General features: G+C 48.9%; 1 protein-coding gene across 1 annotated transcript; it reads right to left on the bottom strand.

Annotated features, from left to right (window-relative positions):
- Positions 1-3,102: 3,102 nt before the first annotated feature.
- LOC112558605 (homeobox protein DBX1-B-like) lies at positions 3,103-17,214 on the bottom strand. The gene is made up of 5 exons (XM_025229154.1): positions 15,813-17,214; positions 8,457-8,649; positions 7,582-7,670; positions 6,366-6,565; positions 3,103-4,772 (listed from the first exon to the last, which is right to left on the bottom strand). The coding sequence occupies exons 1-5, from the start codon at positions 16,204-16,206 to the stop codon at positions 4,365-4,367; spliced, it is 1,284 nt and encodes a 427-aa protein (XP_025084939.1). The 5' UTR covers positions 16,207-17,214; the 3' UTR covers positions 3,103-4,364.
- Between the last annotated feature and the right edge of the window lie 1,965 nt (positions 17,215-19,179).

The raw sequence follows: 19,179 nt of genomic DNA, 5'->3' as shown, positions 1-19,179 counted from the left end.
TCCAGTGACAGCTTGGCATACAGGTCCTGTCTGTACTGAGGCAGGAGTGTCACTACAGTCACTGACAGACTCAGGGCAAGGATGGTGACAGAGAGATAAGTGAGTTGAAAGGTGAAATGATGGAGAATACAATGTGTGAGAGAGTTTGGCTGTCTTGTCTTTGACCTGTCCAGGTGGGTGCGAGTTGTGATGATAGTTACTGTCATGTAACATGAGTAGCCTGTCATCTGAGCGGCCGTGTCTCTACCTGCAGTTGTCACCATAGTTACTGTCATTTAAACCTCAGTAGCCTGTCATCCAGTGGCCATGTCTCTACCTGCAGTTGTCATCATAGTTACTGTCATATAAACACTAGTGGCCTGTCATCTAGCCGCCATGTCTCTACCTGCAGTTGTCACGGGGGGGACCGGGGGGAGGTCGATACCATCAGAGGATTGTGTTGTTACAGGGCTAAGTGCTAAGTGGCTATTTTCACATGGCGGGTGCACGTGAGTGTGGCAAAGATTGCCATCTAATAGCAAGGATACGGCAATGCCAATAGGAAAAATCAAAGCGAGGCTCATTTATCTGCAGCAGATGGAGGATAAGAGCTGTGCGCATGTCCTGGCAGATGGTTGGAGCAGCTTTAGGAGAACTCAAACATTCACCGCATTTACCTTCTGATGTTGCCGACATCATTAAATGTCGCCCACCTCACCCCGAGACATGCATTTTGTACATTTTACATTTATAAACATTGTTATCTTTGCACGGAGGTGTTGGTGCTGTGTGAAATTGAGGGCTGGATGTCCCCCATGTCCACACCTATCAACGAGGGCGTCAGACAGCGCGTCAAGTCTCATAGGTGTGTGAAAATGCAAAACCTCACACCTGCACAGGTGAGCAAACAGACCGAAGTTAATATCTCATGTCGTGGACAGGCAGGTACACCATCAGTCTCTCCATCGGACAACCACCTGCTGAGCCAGCATCCCGCCATGATGATGACGTGTTGGGTGATGGCGTACGGGGACAAAGGTCAGTCCACCATCAAGAGACGAGCAACTGACTGACATGGAGGATCGGGTGGAGTGTGAAAACAGCTGATCGGACTGTTCACTTCACTGTCAGCGACTGTCTCTAACGACTGCTGTCAGACCAATTACCAATTACTGTAAATTAAGTCGTTTAGCACAAAATAAAAATAATTATTACTTAATTGTTAATTTTAACCCATTCTCTACATGGAGCGAAGAGAAGCTGTCTGTCTGTCTGTCTGTCTGTAACTCATCGCTCTTGTAATATCTCTGTTTTCTTTCTTATTTATTTATTCAATGACTTCGAGCCTGCCTCTGATGGTGTAAAGTGCTATATAAATTAATTTCTGATTATCATTAATTAAAGTATTGTAATAATATATGATAACAATCAAGATATTATTTTTTCCTTTTATGTCTTCTTGTTTTGTTTTCCTTCTCCTCTCTCCACATCTCTTTATCTCCAGCTTCCAACAGAGTCCTAGAGGTCAAAGGTCCATGACTAGGTGCTGAGGACAGGAAGACATCCGCCAAGGAGAAATATTTAATGTTTACCTGGGACACACACACCACAAGACTGTCGTCCCAGTGGCACGGAGACACAAGGTGTGTCACTAAAAATGAGCGTGTGTCACCGACACTGGTGACAGTTCCCCGTCTACGCTGTGTCATCGACAGTCATGTCACTGAGACTGTGCACGTGACAACAGGAAGCAGTGTCCCATGGCAGTATATGGCAGTATTACCGCGAGAGACTTCAGTGCGCCTCAGTGACTGATGTTTCCCAGACGACAGGTAAAACATGGTTTTTGCAGGTGGGCCAAGCTATTGATGACACGAATACCTTCCAGGTGAGCCACACAACCGGTGAAAACAATTTCGCAGGCGGAATAAACTACGTGTGGTAAATAGGTAAACATTGACAAACGTCTGCTAATCACAACATCAGAAAGGTCCATGAATCCTCAACAATTTTCGAGGAAAAGAACTGACGTTACATGGGGCATTACGTGTGACATTTCACGTCACGTGGGGCATTACGTATAATTATTACACGTTACAGGGGTATTACGCGTGACGTTACTCTGTGCGATAGTGTGACATGACCAGGAGCATCACGTGTGACATCACATCTGAATCCATTTGAACGTCACGCCTGACAATTTGAGCAGTTGTCAGACTTGTCAATATTTGTTGATGTCTGACCACGTGTCCGTGTGGGGCGGCATGGCGGCACATCTCTGCACGCGCACGTCACGTGCTGTGTGACAGCGCACAGAGAAAGACGTCAAACGTGGCGACAGCCTTTGTTGGCGCAGTGCACGATGGGATCGGCAGCGTGCTGTAGGTAAACGTCACGGTCCGTCACGTGCAAACAGCACTGGCGTTGTTGAGGGCGACGATGAGCGGCTCCGTGACCAGCAGGCCCCGCGCGTGGCGCACAGCAGCAATAATTCTCCCATAATTTCTCATGTTCTACTCCAATAACACGCCGCCAGTTCGCCGTGCAGCGCTTCACGCTCGTGCAATTATGTCAAATATCTCGCTAATTAGCCCGGACACCACCGTTCAGCATCATTAAGACACCAAGGACCTGGCGACAGCTGGCGACATAGGTCTGTGTGATGTCACCTCCAGTGGGTGACGGCGATACTAAACTGATGGCTGTGACGCTCGTTGCCTGATTGAGTCAGCAAATGCTTGCGGGGTCATGTCGGAAATATTTGACCGTTACTTCACAGCCGTTAGTTACGTGAGTGGTCACAGCAACTTAAATAAAATAAAATAAAATAAATGTGCTGGTCAAGACAAAAACAGGAGAAGTGTCTGGTAAATAAAAGATAAACTGACTTCTTTTTTATTTATTTTCTTGTCAGAATGTCTGTCTGTCTGCAGGATGTTAAGTTGCTCTTTATTTATTTATTTATTTATGCGTGTACATGAGAGAAAAACTATTAGCATTTGTATGTGCGTTAGTCTGTCACTGCAGGTGAGTGGTGCTCACACACGTCACACACGTCACACACATCACACACGTCACACAGGTCACACGCATCACACGCGCTCAAGGAGGCAACACAGTGGCTTTGGCCTTTGTTCAACCTTCATTGCAGGAGATGAGGATAAACAAGATGTTGGACAGCACGCGCCTCCATGTCACGTGATCTATCTACAGACAGGAAGCTGACAGCTGCTACCCAAAGCTCGGCTCTAGCCGGACATCAAAAGCACGCAAACACACACAAACACTCACACACAGAAAATAAACACACAAACATACACACAACAACCGTACAAATGCGCACTTTTCTAGAAAATGTGAAGAGCGCTGTCTGTCAGCCTGGAAATAAACATTTTTTCTGAAATAATAATAATAATAATAATAATAATCAGCGGCAGATGTCTGACCAATGATTCCAGTTCCTCAGTTCGTGTGGAGCTGATGTCCACCTGTCCTCATCTGCGACTTATCGAGTTTTTATTGTCAATGATTCCAACTGGCGTCTGGCGATGAGCAGCCTGCACACTTCACTTGGCGAGGGAGGAGATGCTACGAGTCTACTGCCACGTGCTACACTGGCACTGTACACGTGGTGCTTACACAGTCGGGTGCTAGAGTTCATGGGGCAGGGTCAAGTGAAAGTCCGTGTGTCACCTTCACTGTGACCATGTCTCAATGTTTATGCTTCAAACACGCGATGACAACCACACTGTCCAATGTCTTGTCCTGCAGTCAGCTGTACTTCGCCCGTGTCTGGCACTGCAAGTAGTGCCCTCTGGTGGACAAGTCCGCGGAGGGATACAGTGCCAGACGGTGCTGTGAGATGTGTGTCCAAGTCCAAGTGTGAACGAACCCCACTGTAGTCAGCGTCCACAGCCGCCCTCGCTCTCAAGTCCTTCAGAGTTCATGAGAGTCAGCCTCGTGTTCAGACGGCCACCACTTGCCCCCGAGGTATACCTTGAGTCTGCAATGACAGCCACCGGAGGGAGCGAGTTGAAGATGTGACTGCGAGGCTTTTTCTCGTTTTGGGGAGCAGGTCACGAGACTTCAGGACTCGCCCTGCACACGATGAACCCAGGTCTCCCCGTAACAAACGTTTGTGGGTTCAAAGTTCAAGTCTTAAGCACGTGAAACCATCAGTATGAATACGTCACCAGGGCACAGCGTCAGCATGAATGTCACTAGGGCAAAGCGTCATCGTGGCACGTCACTGGGATACATCGTCAGCGTGGCACGTCACTAGGGCACAGTGCTAGCACGACACTTCACTACGGCACAGCGTCAGCATGAGTACGTCACTAGGGTACAACACGGACAGGAAGTAGCAGAGCTGTGACGTCACTAAATCACGATACGGTAATCTCTTCGTCTGAGTCCACGTCACTGGGGCTGGCGGCTAGCAGGTGGTGCTGGTCCAGGTGGTGCAGGTGCAGGAGCTGGTGTTGATGCTGTTGCTGGGGATGCTGCATCAGGTTGATGGGGGAGGAGGGCGCGCTGCTGGAGCCCGGGCTGGCAACGGGAGACCACTCCTCCTCCACGACCCTCAACTCTACTTTCGACTTCTGCTGCGTCATCTCCTCGTCCTCCTCCTCCATGTCTTCCTTGACCTCCTCTTTGTCCTTGACATCACTAAGGTCAGGGTTAGGGTTGCCTTTGTTAGGCAGAGTTGCCTCTCTTGATCCGCCGCTTGACAAGAGTTCGCGTTCTTTAGAGTTCCGCCATTTCATTCTCCTATTTTGAAACCAAATTTTGACCTGCAACATGATGTGAGTTCACAATTTACTGGATAATTTTCCACTCAGTCACACACAGTGAGAGAGAGAGAGACAGAGATGTAGTGGCGACAGTGACGCACAGTGAGACAGAGATGTAATGATGACAGTGACAGAGAGACAGAGATGTAGTGATGACAGTCACACACAGTGAGAGAGAGACAGAGATGCAGTGACGACAGTGACGAGGGCCTAGAGGTGATGTGTAGGGATGACGCCAGTAAGCTATTTTTAGACTGTAGATGATGTAGGTATTGAGGTTAAGGTGAGCAGGCGACGTGTGTGTTTGACTGTTTGTAGTCACAGAACAAAGTAGTTTGTGATTGATTGTCTCGTGTTATTTATCCACTGCTGTCTTCTCGCCCTTGTCTATCCGCTCTGTATGATGTCACACAGGCACGTGGCTGTCAGGTAACCGGTGCAGGGTTACTTGTCATGTCGCTTATGTCTGGCAGCGAGGAGTCCTGTCATTTATCCTTTCACATTCTCTCTGTCTTCACTTCCTTCCTTTCGCTCTGTAATGGAGGCGCGTGTCGCTGGGACAGGAGGAGCGGTGCCAGACACTGGGGGCGGTGAGCATGCTGGACACGGAGCGACCCCCGCTACACGCGTGTTTGATGATTTGACGGGGTTAGATGTAGGTAGTCACCACCATTTTAGAAATGAACAAATAAATAAATTAAAACTATAAAAGGTCGCATTTGGATGTCTTCATTTGTTTGTACCGGAAGTCTCTGCTGCACACCCACAGTGGTTGACAAGGAGGTGACGTGTTGTTGTTCGTAACACCACCTACCACTGTATTACGACTACCAGCTCTCTGTGTGACGTGGAAACAAACAAAACTTCTTGCTGCGGTCAGCGACAAGACAGCAAAGCACACGAACAGACCAACGAACGCACTGTCAGTCCAGGCTCAGGAGTCGCAGCCAACGTTTTGCTGTGGACATGCGCAGTGCATGACGGCATCGATTACAAATGGCACAAGTATTATCTTTAAATTGCTGATTTATTGCCTGTAATATGGATTCCTCCCATATGTTGTCTTCATAAAGTAGACATTCATTATCATTCCATTGTCATCGGAGACGTCCTCGCGCCCTGCTCCGGCCCCTGCCGCCATGACACTGCAATAAAGGGCACACGTGTGGCGGCTGTAATCATGTCGAGTCTATTCCCATTATCCCAGCCTCTCAAATTAATTTGCTGTCAGCGATCCAACTCCACCGCAGTCCGACGCATGCGCAGTTCCGGTGAGGTGGAACAGCAAGGACAGCCCCACGACACCCAGTCACCTGATGGCCACGCGCATGCGCTGATAGCACGCTGCCCTCCAGTCGTTCTTCCCACCGTGTGGGCTGTGGGCTTATGAATACCCGGGGTGTAGGCTGCACCTGAAGGATATACCCGGGTGTAGGCTGCACATGAAGCATCCTGTAGGGTGGAGAGATGGGTGGGGTGTGTGGTAGAGCCGGCTATTGTCTCGTGATATCACCGTAGAAAGAACACACATACAAACACACAGGTGACACACACAGGTGACACATAGGTCACGCACACACACGTGTCACTCACCTGCGAGTCCTTCAGACCCAGCTTCGCCGCCAGTTTCTTGCGGTCGGGCTTGCTGATGTACTTCTGTCGCTGAAACATCTTCTCCAAACCTTTCCTCTGCGCATCCGAGAAGACGGCCCTGCGCAACATCCCTCTGCGCGGCTTGCCCCTCATGGTGGACAGGAAGGTGAAGGGGTTGGGCAGGGGCAGCAAAGGGGAGGCTACAACATCACAGAGGAGGAGCTGCGGTTATCTTCTCGCTAAGACTTTACCATCGGTCTCATCATAAGATGAATGTACCCAGACCTACCTGGCCCTTGTTTCAAGTGATGCCGACAATAACTAAATAACACCTTCTGTCTATTAATACCCGACAAACTAACCTAAACAACACTTGCATATCGTTCGTCACTTTTGTCGTCGTAGTCGTAGTCATGTCATCGTCACCGTCAGGACAGGAAGTTGTCAGTGCATTGAATTACATTGACTCTCTGTCCTGAGGTAAACACAGACAGATGAGACAGACAGGAGGGGACAGAGAGAGGGGGAGGGAGGAGAACCCGCAGCCCCTGAGTACTACCGTCAGACACCCGACAGAAGTCAGGTGACACAAACAATCTCTACCTGCCACCCCACAGTTAATTTGCGACCTGCGCTAAACCCGTTGTGTGCACGTCCTGGTCCTGTGAACAGATTTCAATTACCGTGAAATGAATTAACCCCTCGTGGGGCCGAGCGGCGGAAACGGATCCCAGACGATGAATAACCGACCCCACAGCTATTGCACAGGTATGTGCCACCCGATCAAACACACAGCACTTGGCGGGTAGCGCGGCGTCTTTACGCACTCTCCCGTCGGGTGTGTCTGTGTGTGGGTGTGTGTGAGTGTGAGTGTGTGAGTGTGTGAGTGTGTTCCTCCCCCCCCCCTACCTGCCCGGAGACAGCGATTATCCGTGTAAAGGTGTGAAGAAGTCAGATTTACGACCAGCCTCACACCTTACACACCCCGCGGGACCCGATCACGGCAAGAGGAGACCCGGGGTGGCGGCTCATGTGTCTGCCGGGCTACCTGTCCTCATACCCGCCTACGTGTGGAGATCCCAGTACCCGAGGCTCTCTGTCTCTCTCTCACTCACACACACACACTGACACACGCACAGGTAAACATGAATAAACACATTGGAATAAAGATATATCTACTGCCGTAATCCAGGGTGGGATGTCCGAGGACTGGTACCTGCTGCAGCCAGGCGGTGAGATGAAGATAAAGACAGTTGAGGTGTTACTCTAGCGCTGTGGTATGTAACAGTTTGTAAGTTTGTAAGTCTGTAAAGGTAAACATATTCCTACTGTAATGTTTACACTGATATTTGTGCTGACATCTGTTGTCGAGCAAACAAGTGGACTGTCCGCATGGAGTCACACTGACCAACATGTCCTACAGTATACACCTATCACAGTAAGTCTGATCACACTCGCCATCAAATAACACACAGCAGACGACACACAACTGAAATCCGGGTAGTCGCTGTTCACTTTGACAGCAATTACTCGATGTCTTCCTGTCTGTGCGTTGGTCATACCTGTGTACCTGACTGTTTAATGTTTGTGTCGATATGATTTGTTGACATTTTATTCTGACAGTTGGTGTTGCGGGCCTCAGTCGATGGCAGCGTGTGTGGGAATGTGTTCCCGGGGCTCGGCACGAGCAAAGATCGTCAACACCTCGCTGCAACGTGTGCAACACGTGGTCGCCGGGGGCAGTGATGCCGGGTGGTGGTGGAGAGTCGATACTTGGGTCATCATAGCCCAGCATCATTACATAATAGTCCGCCATCATAGCCTCATCATCATAGCCTCATCATCATACCTCATCACGACCCGCCAGACAAGACTCGCTGGGGTGGGTACATGACGCGAAAGCGGGGGAGGGGGACAGAGAAAGGATAACAGAAAATAAGTAAGAAATAACATTACATAAAACCGCAGGAGTGTTTTCCCATAAGGACGACAGCAACAACTTCAGGTTTGCAACATCTGTGAACCTTTGATTTTACGTGTTTGCTCGCTTTTGTCCAGGTAAATCAATCCAGCATCAGTAGCCCTGCTTACCTGTAGAAAAGTAGGGTGGTCTCAACATCGCTGGAAAGGGGTTTTCGAAGACCGCGGGGTGGCGAGGGGTGCAGCCGGCACAGCTGATACCCGGGTGGGACCCGGGTGGCAGGTCTTGGAGAGAGAGCTGGCGGAGGAGGAGAGGGTGTGCGCCATGGTGACGAAGGCGGAGGCACCCCGAAACTTGAGGACGCTGCAGAAAACAAAAAGTTGACATGGTGAGTGGCACAGCCGGCACACATTCACTAGACACAGTGAACCACTCAAACACAGCCGTTACTAACGACAAGCAGTTTGAGTACCTGGCGCACGTGAAGCTCGGGTACAGAGGTAGCATGCAGGGTACAGCGGTTAAACTGTGTTTGTGTAGACAAGATGGACAAGATAAGGTCTGTTTACAGAGATACTTTGTGTACTCTTGTTGATAAGGTAAACAAAATAAGGTCTATTTACTGAGATACTTTGTGTACCTGTGTTGATAAGGTAAACAAAATAAGGTCTATTTACGGCGAGTTACTTTGTGTATTCCTGTGTGATAAAGTAAACAATATAAGGTCTATTTACGGGTATAAATTGCGGGGTAGATAAGACTTCATTAGCTGAATTGTTGCGATTCAGTAGCCACCATCATTGTTTGTAACAGATGTTACAATTGTCCACGATTTGCAGAAAAAGGGCAAATTATTATTACAAACACAACAGATGTGTTTTCCGGTCTGATGTCTCGTTGTAACACAGGTAAATAAACACCTGTACAAACACACTCGCTCTCTCTCTCTGTTCACACTCGTTCTGTCAGTCCCTCTCAACGGTGTGCAGCACAGGAATCTCTGTGTTAATGTTCTCCTCGGGCTTCCTGTCTGAACACTTGACTATTGAATTCATCATATGTTTGTATGAATGTTTGTAGCATGTGTGTTTTATTGTTTGTTATTTACTTATTGTTGGCATTCCTCTAGTCTCGATCTCTCGACACCCACGCGCATGCCCCGACTGACTTATTGACCCCAGCGACTCCAGCAACCCTCCGGTCAACCTCTTGAAGCCTGTGGAGGCCGATGACCTGCAACAAAGGTGTTTGATGACCTTTGTGTACTGGCACATCAGGACCGTTACATCACGACCGTTACATCAGAGAGAACAGAAGTCGTCGATACGGCGAGGACGCGGCGAGCTGAGGATTTGAGGATTAAAATTGTTGAGGCTGTTGTTGCAGTCGATGCTGTGGGTGGTGTGCGTGACCTCTGTGTCCGCGAAATAAGCTGTGGTGGTGATGGAGGAGGAGCGAGTCGGAGGGATTTTTAACGGATTATTCGTTTCCTCTTTCTCTTATTCTGTCGCTACATTCAGAAACACTGGAGAGGCAGGACACAAAACGACAAAATTCCTTGAAACAAGAAAACATTTCACGTCTGACTGCAGTCTGCAGGTGATGTGGACATTGGGTGGCCTGTACCCGGGTGTGTGTGTGGAGGCCAGGCACTGTGCGGGGGGTGTGTGATGGGAGGATGAGGAGTGAAGATGTCTGTGCACCGACCCCCGGGGTCCATTGGCTGCTGCCCCTCGCCGCCGCTTTGACCCCTGGCGGTGTGGTTAGCCTGGAAGCCTCGCTGCACATGATGCACACATGATGCACACCAGTCTGTCTAATAAGGTGGCGCAGCTGTTTGCAAAGCCCTCCTGCCCTCCATTGACGATCTCATCAAAAGCCGGGGCGGCGGGTAGCGGCACACGATGTGCTGCAACAGCTTCCACCCTTGTCTGCCCACCCTGTATTCATGGGCCGTTAATTAAAACCTATTGCCTCCCTCCCCACTGCCCTACTGCCGACCTGCAGCCCCCCTCCTCTGCCAGGTAATAATCAGCCACTCATGTCAACGTTTTCAACCTATCTGTCTCCCCGTCACGCTTGACTTCATCTTTCATTTGGCGGCTATTGGTGTTAGTCAACTGTGCCGGGTACATGATAGTTCTTTGATTAACAGGTACATGACATTGATCTTGTGGACATCAGTGTGCGTGTTGCTGTTGTTGTTATTGTTATTTTTATTATTATTATTATTATTATTATTATTATTATTAAGCTGCCGGAAACCAAGTCGAGTAGGCTGTGTAACTCTACTTTGTCAGGGGCAGGGGACTGTGACAGGTGATAAAAGTACGAAGGAAGTGGGAATGACCGACAGGCTCCTTCCCGACGGAGGATGGTGACAAGGGTCACTGTGACCCGTGTGATCTTTGACCCCCTTGACAAGCGAGTTTGAGACGCCACGTGACCCGGAACGTGCGCCAGAGACTCCGAGGCGAAGAGTGATGTAAGGTACAGCAGGCTGTGAGTTTACACAGACAGTGACGGGAATTGGGGAAAAATCATCTACAAACATCTACTATCTCAGGCATCTGTTCTGCAGGCGCACGCGCACGCACATTTACACACACAATTCTCTCTCACACACACACACACACAGACACACACACACACACACACACAGTAGCGGAGGAAGATTGTCGGGTGTTGAGGCCAACTCTATCCTGTGAGCGACAAAGCAACATTTTTTCCCTCAGCCTCATGGTTCCTAGGCGATTGCCATACAATAACAACAACAATAATGTGCATGTACATATTTCTGCATGGACACAAAAACATTATACGACCAATATTAAAACTGCGATATTAATGAATGCCTTGACTTGACGAGGTGTAATTATCACAGCTCCAGGAAGTTTCAATATCATTGCTGAACAACTCACTTGACCACGTGACAACAATCAGTGAGGCTGTGGTGATGACGCGTGTAAACAACAACTTTGTTTACATTACATACCACCCGCTGAGCCTTACACGATTCACAAAGGCTTCAAAGGCGGAACGATCTTTCATTCCAGGATGAACAGAAGGACAAACTGCATGAGCGACAGCAGCTCTGGCGTAACGAGCCGAGAGAGAGAGAAAGGATAAATGCAATGTAGAGAGGAGGAATGTGGGATTTTAAACGAAAAAAATAATTGTACAGGTTACATGTAAATTAATTCTAATTCTCATGCTTTAGAAAGCCACAGACGTGCGGAGGAGCAGGGCTATGATATTGTAATGCAGAGATCAGCCCGCTGATTGGCTCACTTCATTACTCGCAATATTGTTTTGTCAAGCAGCAAACTATTGCAGCGAGGGGACTAATTAGTGGGAGTCAGTCACCCCCATCTGATGTCGTACATATCCCCCCCCCTCTCCTACATCCCCCTCCCCAAGCAACCACCCCTCCCTCACACCTACCTGCGGCTTCCCCCACCCCACCGCCTCCACACGGCGACACTGATGTCATCATGGAGTGTGATACTTGATTGATGGCGCGGTTATTGGCTACAACAGGCAGATGGAGTCGCGATACACGGACTGCAGTGCCGCACGTCGATGTACGCAGCCTGCTGGTTGTCAGCGCGTGCGCGGTGTGTCGCACGAACGCTACTCGTGCCGCGTGCCGCTGCCGCTGCCGCTGCCGCTGCCGCGCGACACAGGGACTGTCACAGCTGACGTGACGTGCCGCCAGCGGTCATCGCGGTCATCGCTCTCCACCACACACAGGGTGGGATGACAAGGCCATGTCACGTGGTAGGAGTTGTCAGAGGATTACAGCTTCTATCAGGTTGCAGCAGCAGCAGCTGTCGTGCTGGAGATACCACGGTGTAGTAGTAGTTGTAGCAGGAGTACTAATAATGTGAGTAGGAGAACTACAAACAGGAGAAGGGGGACTAGTCAGAGAAAAACACCAGTAGTAGGAGTAGTAACAGCAGGTGTAGAGGTAACTGTGCTACTAGTGACAGGACTACTACCTGTAGTAGGTGCTAGTGCTACACATAGGAGTAGGACGCTACTACTAGTAGAAGGATTCCGATAACAGTACTGTTAGTTGTAGTAGCCGGAGGAGTGCTAGTAGTACTACTGGAGTACGAGTAGGAAAAGGTGTAGTAGGAGAAGAAGTAATAGTAGGAGTAGTAGGATGTAGTGCTAGTAGGAGAAGAGTACCAGTAGTAGTAGGAGGAGAACTGCTGCGAGGAGGATGAGAAGAGTACCCCTCGCAATAATTGTGTTAATTAATTGTGTAATTATTAAGGTTAACTTTAAATGCTCTGTGCACGTGAGCAGTGCGTGTCACGTGATACTCAGGGTGACATAGAGAGGTGAAGACGTCACATGACTGACCAATGGCTGAGTCTCGTGATGTCACACGCTGAGCGACTGTCACGCAGCTGGACAGATGAGTTGTCTTCATCCTGTTCTGTTTTTCCTACACCACTCTCTCTCTCCCTCTCACTGATGTCTGCAGTGTTACTCTACTACACCGTCTACCCTACCCACATCACATCCTCCCCACGACAAGCCAACCAGCCATGCAGGGAGGAGCTTGGTGCACTCGAGGGGGGCGAGGGTAAGAAAAATAGAGGCATTGACAGGTTGGTAGAGAATAGATGACGGGGGAGATGTTTGTCATCAGCTGCAGCGAGACCTCGACTGTTATCGCTCACGGACAGTTGACTCACAAGATTGTAGCCTCATGACACTGCGAGTGAACTCACTGGAGCCTGAAATCAATCTCATCTGCTATGCGGCCTCTTCCGACGGACAGGGCGAGAATAAACTCATCTTTGTTTCCACAGGGCCGGGGGCTGGGGGGCTACAGTCCTCCACTGGCCGAGGATTCTGCATAATTATCAACAAAATAATAGGAGCGAAGAGATAAAGGGCGAGCTGACGAGGCTAGCATAACACACGCTGGTCACGTGTGCGTGGCGAGGTCACGTGACACAGATTGAACAATATGATAACAAACACAAACAGTGCTTATCGTCTGCTAGAAACAACTCCGCCACCCGCTTATCGCGCATGAGGAATAGTCGACAGCGCGTTTGTCAGCGCGTCCTCGTGATTAGGATAAGTACACGTGTGACATGCAAGTGTGTGTGAGTGAGTGAGTGAGTGAGTGAGTGAGTGAGTGAGTGAGTGTGTGTGAGTGAGTGAGTGAGAGTGTGTGAGAGTGTGTGTGTGAGTGTGTGTGTGTGTGTGTGTGTGTGTGTGTGTGTGTGTGTGTGTGAGTGTGAGTGTGTGAGTGAGTGTGAGTGTGTTGTGAGTGTGTGTGTGAGCGCGACATCGTGTTTGTCAGGCTTCCTCGTGTGAGTGTTGTAGGATTAGTACACGTGTGACATGCGAGTGTGTGTGTGTGAGTGAGCGCGCGCGTGTGTGTGTGTGTGAGTGTGTGTGTATGTGTGTGTGAGTGTGTGTGTGAGAGTGTGTGTGAGAGAGCGTGTATGTCTGAGCACGCATGAGTGTGTTTATAGTCACAATAATCTGAGAAAGTACATTTCAAATTACAATTTTTTCACCTGCAAAACATTTTCTTCTTAAATTTGTGTTTTTCATTCTCTAGTTTTTTTTTTTTTCTCTCTCTTTCTCAAAGTTTCAGACATAGAAAACAAGAAGAAACTAGATAATATGATTGACATGTAGGATACACAATATACATATAGCACTACAGTGTGATATATATATTATATAAAACACCGCAGTATATACACACATATATATATTATATAAAACACTGCAGTATGGTGAGCAGTCACAGTTACATCCTGTAAGAGCTTTGATCGATTCAATCAGAAGGAAAGATAAGGAAGTAAACAGACTGAAGGACGCTCAAGACAAGATGTTGAAAGTATTTAATCGGTAAATAGGAGGAAATAGATAAATGGGACTAAAAAAGAAAGAAAAAAGACAGATAATTAAAAAAGTGAAATTAATATTTTAGGTGTTTATTTGTTTGTGAACTCGAGCGTTCCTTTTATTCACACAGAGAGCGCGCGCTCGAGAAAGAAAGAGAAAGAAGTCGATGGAGGTGGGAAGAGAATAAAAGAATAAGAAATACAGACAAAGAGATAGGAAAAATGATGATGGAAGAGAAAGAAGAAAATTGAAATGGAAGGATAGCGATAAAAAAGGAATAAATAGAGGAAAGAGGCGAAATAAAAGTTGACGAGAAGCAAAAAGGAAATTGATAAGTAAGGGTACTGAGAAGTGAGTGTGACCCTCCCGTTCACTGGGGTGCATTCTCTCGACTTTGAGAAAAACTGATTTTATTTGGAGAAGGCTGGCGGCCAGTGTTTAGCAATTAGCCATAAACCTCTCATCAGCTTTTGGCGCGGCGACCATCGTGTGGAGAAATAAATGTCAGGTCTTGAGATGCTCACCCCGAGAGGCGACACCCGCTCAATAGATTGATCGGGTATCGGGAGAGTTTAGTGCAAATGTAAGCTGTTCGATTAGTTAACGCGCCACAGGTGGGCACAGGTATCACTGGCCGACACCTCGTCATCTCCTGATGACTGCCACGCTCTACCTGCAGCTGTCACTACAGCCACTGCGCGCTGGCACAAAAACAACAAAAAAAAAACAAAAAATGCCCCAAACAACAAAAACAAGCAGACAAGGAGAATAATCGGGTAGCTTAGTGTTCACAAGCCACCAACTGATTAAACATCCATCCTCCAGCAACATTCACAGGTCGGAGCTTTGTGAACACGTGAGAACATCAAGATGAGGCACTGGACTGACATACCTGTGAGATAAATCACACAGTGAGACACGAATCCACCATTGATACAGAGCAATAATAGTTTGTTGTTTTTTTTTAAACCTGGAATCGTCAATTATTTTCCAATAACACCGAAGATGACTGAATGAGTGAAAGAGGGAGGAACAGCAAGAGACAAACAGACTCAGCTCCAGTCGGCGTGTTTCCTCTCGACTATCTACTTATTCTACTACACATACCCACCATCTTCATCAGCCACACATCACCCGTGATGATGTCCAGCGTGTCCTCTCACACACCCGACTGTTTGTTTGCTCACGTTCACAACAATCCAACACAACAGCGACAACGACAACAGCGCTGGGTGTGGAGTAAACATACCCGACAAAGATCGGAGACAAAACTTTAAAGAAATACTTGTGACCACGACCTGCCACATGTCCAGCCAGACATTCAGGGATTCCGACAACTTCATTCTCTCAACAAAGCTGTCTAACGGAAAGGTTACCTGGATGAATGAATCAAACTGACCAGCAGATGATGGAAGATGAAATGGTAAGGTAAGTGACCGGGTGTGGAGAGAGGAATGATACACCTTGATTGCTTTTGTTCTTCGAGGACATGCAGTGCAGTCGGGATTCCTTTTCTATGGCAAATAAAAATAAAACAACAACAACAACAACAATAACAATAGGGAGAAGGAGGACGTGAAGGTGGACGTGGATGAAATGAGAAAGCGCTGGCATGAGAAGAAGCCGCTAGCTGTGCTCACCTGTCGTGCACGTGGTTTTTTGCTGGTCGTTGCCGAGGATGGCGTTGACGCCGAACTTGAGGTAGGGAGTCGTCGTCCTTGTGCTGGAGGAAGGCGATGAGGACGAGGACGACGATGAGGTGTTGGGAGGCTCGGGGCTGATGGGTGAACCTCGTGGGAAGGAGGTGATGGCGCCCACCCCGAGGACTGGCAGGGTGGCGGGGGAGGGACGGTGCAGCATCGACGACCTCTGCTCTCGGAGCAGGTTCTCCACCAAGAAGGAGGTGGACGACGGCGGTAAGGTGTGGTGCACAGGGTGGGGGTGAGGGTGCGGGAAGCTTGAGAGAGTCGGCAGTTGCCCCCCTCGGAACACCCCCTGATAGATAGGAGACGGGGCCAGCACGTTGGGGAACATTGTACCCGTGACAAAGGACTACGTGGACGATGACAAGGAGATGGTGGAGGGAAACGACGAATCACACACGACGATCGCAATGCTCTCTTTTCAGATGGAACCCCTCCCAACAGGTGAGACAGAAGACACGGGTGGCCAGCTTGAACATCGCCATACCTGCTGCAACGTCATGTGGTACGAACGTCGTCATTGGCAAGCAGTGACGTCATTTCTTCAGGCGACACTCGCAAACTCTCGTCACAGAACCAGTGAGTGTGTCGCCAAGCAGTTGTAACGGTTATCACCGACTATTGTTATCGACTGTATGCGTCGTCGGTGCTGCTGTGACACTCGGAAACAGGAAAAACCCAGGTTGCTGCTGTCGTCACCGTACCTGTGGTGTCAACACCTGCGACGTCAAGTTCAAGAGAAGAAAAGTATTTCAAGTGAGCATCACCACCTACAGATGCTAGTCCCGTTGTCACAAGGTCTTCATCGGCATCCTGTGGCCGGGTGGAGTGAAGGATGTGAGGACAGCGAGGTGGGGTGCGTGGTCGTCAGTGGAGGCGGAAACGTCAGCTGGGCTTGTCTTGACGACGATAACCATGGAGTGAGAGAGAGGCTGGCGACTGTCCGGGTGTCAGTAGCAAAGCCGTGTTTTACTCCATCACACGCACTGCCCACCCCTTCTGGTGCCGACTGAGGGGCGGAGCCATGGGAGGGAGGAGCGCGGAGGGGACAGTGCAGGAGGCGCACACACTCACGTGACTTCTTGTCGTCTGCTCCGTTGGTGACGCAGCCACTCGCCCGTCGCTGGGCCGGGCTTCGATCTCTGACGCACGAGGCAGCGAGCAGCCAGGCGACCAATGGCCTGCGAGAAGCCTGGCGCCGGCCCCGCCCAAAGACATCCTCCTGACGTGTCGTCTGCGAGCATCTCCCCCCGGCACCCGGTGCCCCCGGCAGCACCACAGCCTGTCATTGGCGCCCTGACGTCCAGGAGTGGTCTGACGTCCTCCGCACCGTCATCGTGCACGTGATTGGTCTGCCGCGCGGCGTCATGGCGCGGCCCGCCACTCCGCGTTTTGTTGCTGGCGCTGAATGAGTGAAACAAAACGAAGTGCAATTAGCTGATAATGAACTGTAAATGAATTGAGGTGGTTGTAACGTGCCAGGTGACAATGAGATCGTCACCAACCTCCACAACAGCCAGCTGGAGCTGTGCTGACGCCACGCCTCGTGCTTGTTGTTTGTTTACCTCAACTTAATCAGTTTAAAGGACACGAACGTCTATAAAAACCAAACAAACAAAAACAAGAATAATCTGTTGAAACCTTTACCATTAAAATCTACCACATCGTCCGTTACACGAGGTAGCATTAATTATTTAACACATTAACAGCCCTACATCATTTTATTCTCAATCACTGCTCGATGTTTGTGTCCCTGTGTCCTCCTAGTGTCCTCCCGGTGTGTACTCACGCTGTTTATTTATTTACCTTCATACGTTGATGTTTTGTCGCAAAGTCCGCGCGTGTACCTGTAGCAGTGTATCAGCGCTAAGTACAACAAACTGTGTGGTACAAACACTACAGTGCCAGCCACACAATTCACACAATTCACACAATTCACACAATTCATGTAATTCAGTGTAACATCATGTTTGTTCATATAGCTCAGCGCCTTAAAGGTTATTGAAGTTGTTGTTGTCAGTCACTCTAAACCGTTTTCATTCATCTATGTGATATACGATATACATCTACTCTCTGTCGCTTATATCATTGTGTATCTCTAATTTTCCATGTTGTCTCCATCACAGATGTATCTTCAGTTCTATAGCAAAAAAGAAACATACAAACAAACACATGTGTGCACTCTTTCTATTCTATTGTCAGTCGCTCACCCGCTCACCCGGCCATGTTAGTGGTCACGTGTCTAAGGGCTCAGAAATGCTGTTCTACACTATACCTCTCCTTCTTCTCCTACACCTCTTCTTTTTCTCATAATCCTCCTCCTTCTTCATCTCTTCCCTGGCCATCAGTCTTCGCTGGCGATGATGACACGATGTCCACCCTGTCCTGCTGTTGTCGTCACGGCCTACCCCACCTCACCTGTCCGAGCTGCCTAACACCTGGCCACCCGAGTCTCTTCCGTCTGTATGTCCTCCCTGTGTTACTGAGTTATCTGCCCTTTCTCTCGCAGTTGTACACGTGAACCTTCACACCTCCAATCCCATAATGTGTCCAGGACTGTCTCACACAACTGTCCACACTATTGCCGTCTGCCTCCTCTTCCATCGCTGTGCGTGTGTTTGTTGGTGTGTCCTCTGCTCGTGTTTATGTTGCTTGCAGTGGGTTTGACGGTCTGCACGCTTGCGTTTGCACTGCACTGAGCTGAGTTCACGGGGGAAAATGTGTTCTACAAGTTTATTGATGTCGATGACGACGACGATGATGATGATGATGAATGTATGTGGTTTTATATCTTACCCAATCTTGATGATACATCCTAGTATATCTTACTATATGTCAGCAGATCTCAGGATATTTTAACTCATTTTGTATGTTAGTAGACATTATGCTATGGTAGCGAGTATGTTTGTATGTTTGTATATGTGACTATAAAGTAGCAAAGCTTACTACACGATGTTAATATACGATGTGTTATACTTTGTGTCACGGACTGTTGTCACTACACGCAGACTTGACATGGAGGGTAGTACTGATGTTGATAGAGCGATGCGGCATCCCTCCCACACACACACAGCCATACCAACGTCTACAAGAAATCCCAAGCCACACCTGAGGGCACGTGCCTACACAAGTGCACAGACCCACACAGACACACACAGACACACACAGACACACAGACACACAGACACGTCGCAGGCGCATCCCCCGCCAAGTGCAGTAATCGCCTGTAAGATGACGGCCCCCGACTCACGAGGCTGCATTAGTTTTCAAATTCTCTCTTCTGGCCCCACAATAGGGAGGCTGA

Source organism: Pomacea canaliculata, linkage group LG3, assembly GCF_003073045.1.
Source record: "Pomacea canaliculata isolate SZHN2017 linkage group LG3, ASM307304v1, whole genome shotgun sequence".
Classification (NCBI taxonomy): domain Eukaryota; kingdom Metazoa; phylum Mollusca; class Gastropoda; order Architaenioglossa; family Ampullariidae; genus Pomacea; species Pomacea canaliculata.
The sequence above is the reverse complement of the archived record's forward strand: the minus strand, read 5'-3'. Positions and strand labels throughout refer to the sequence as shown.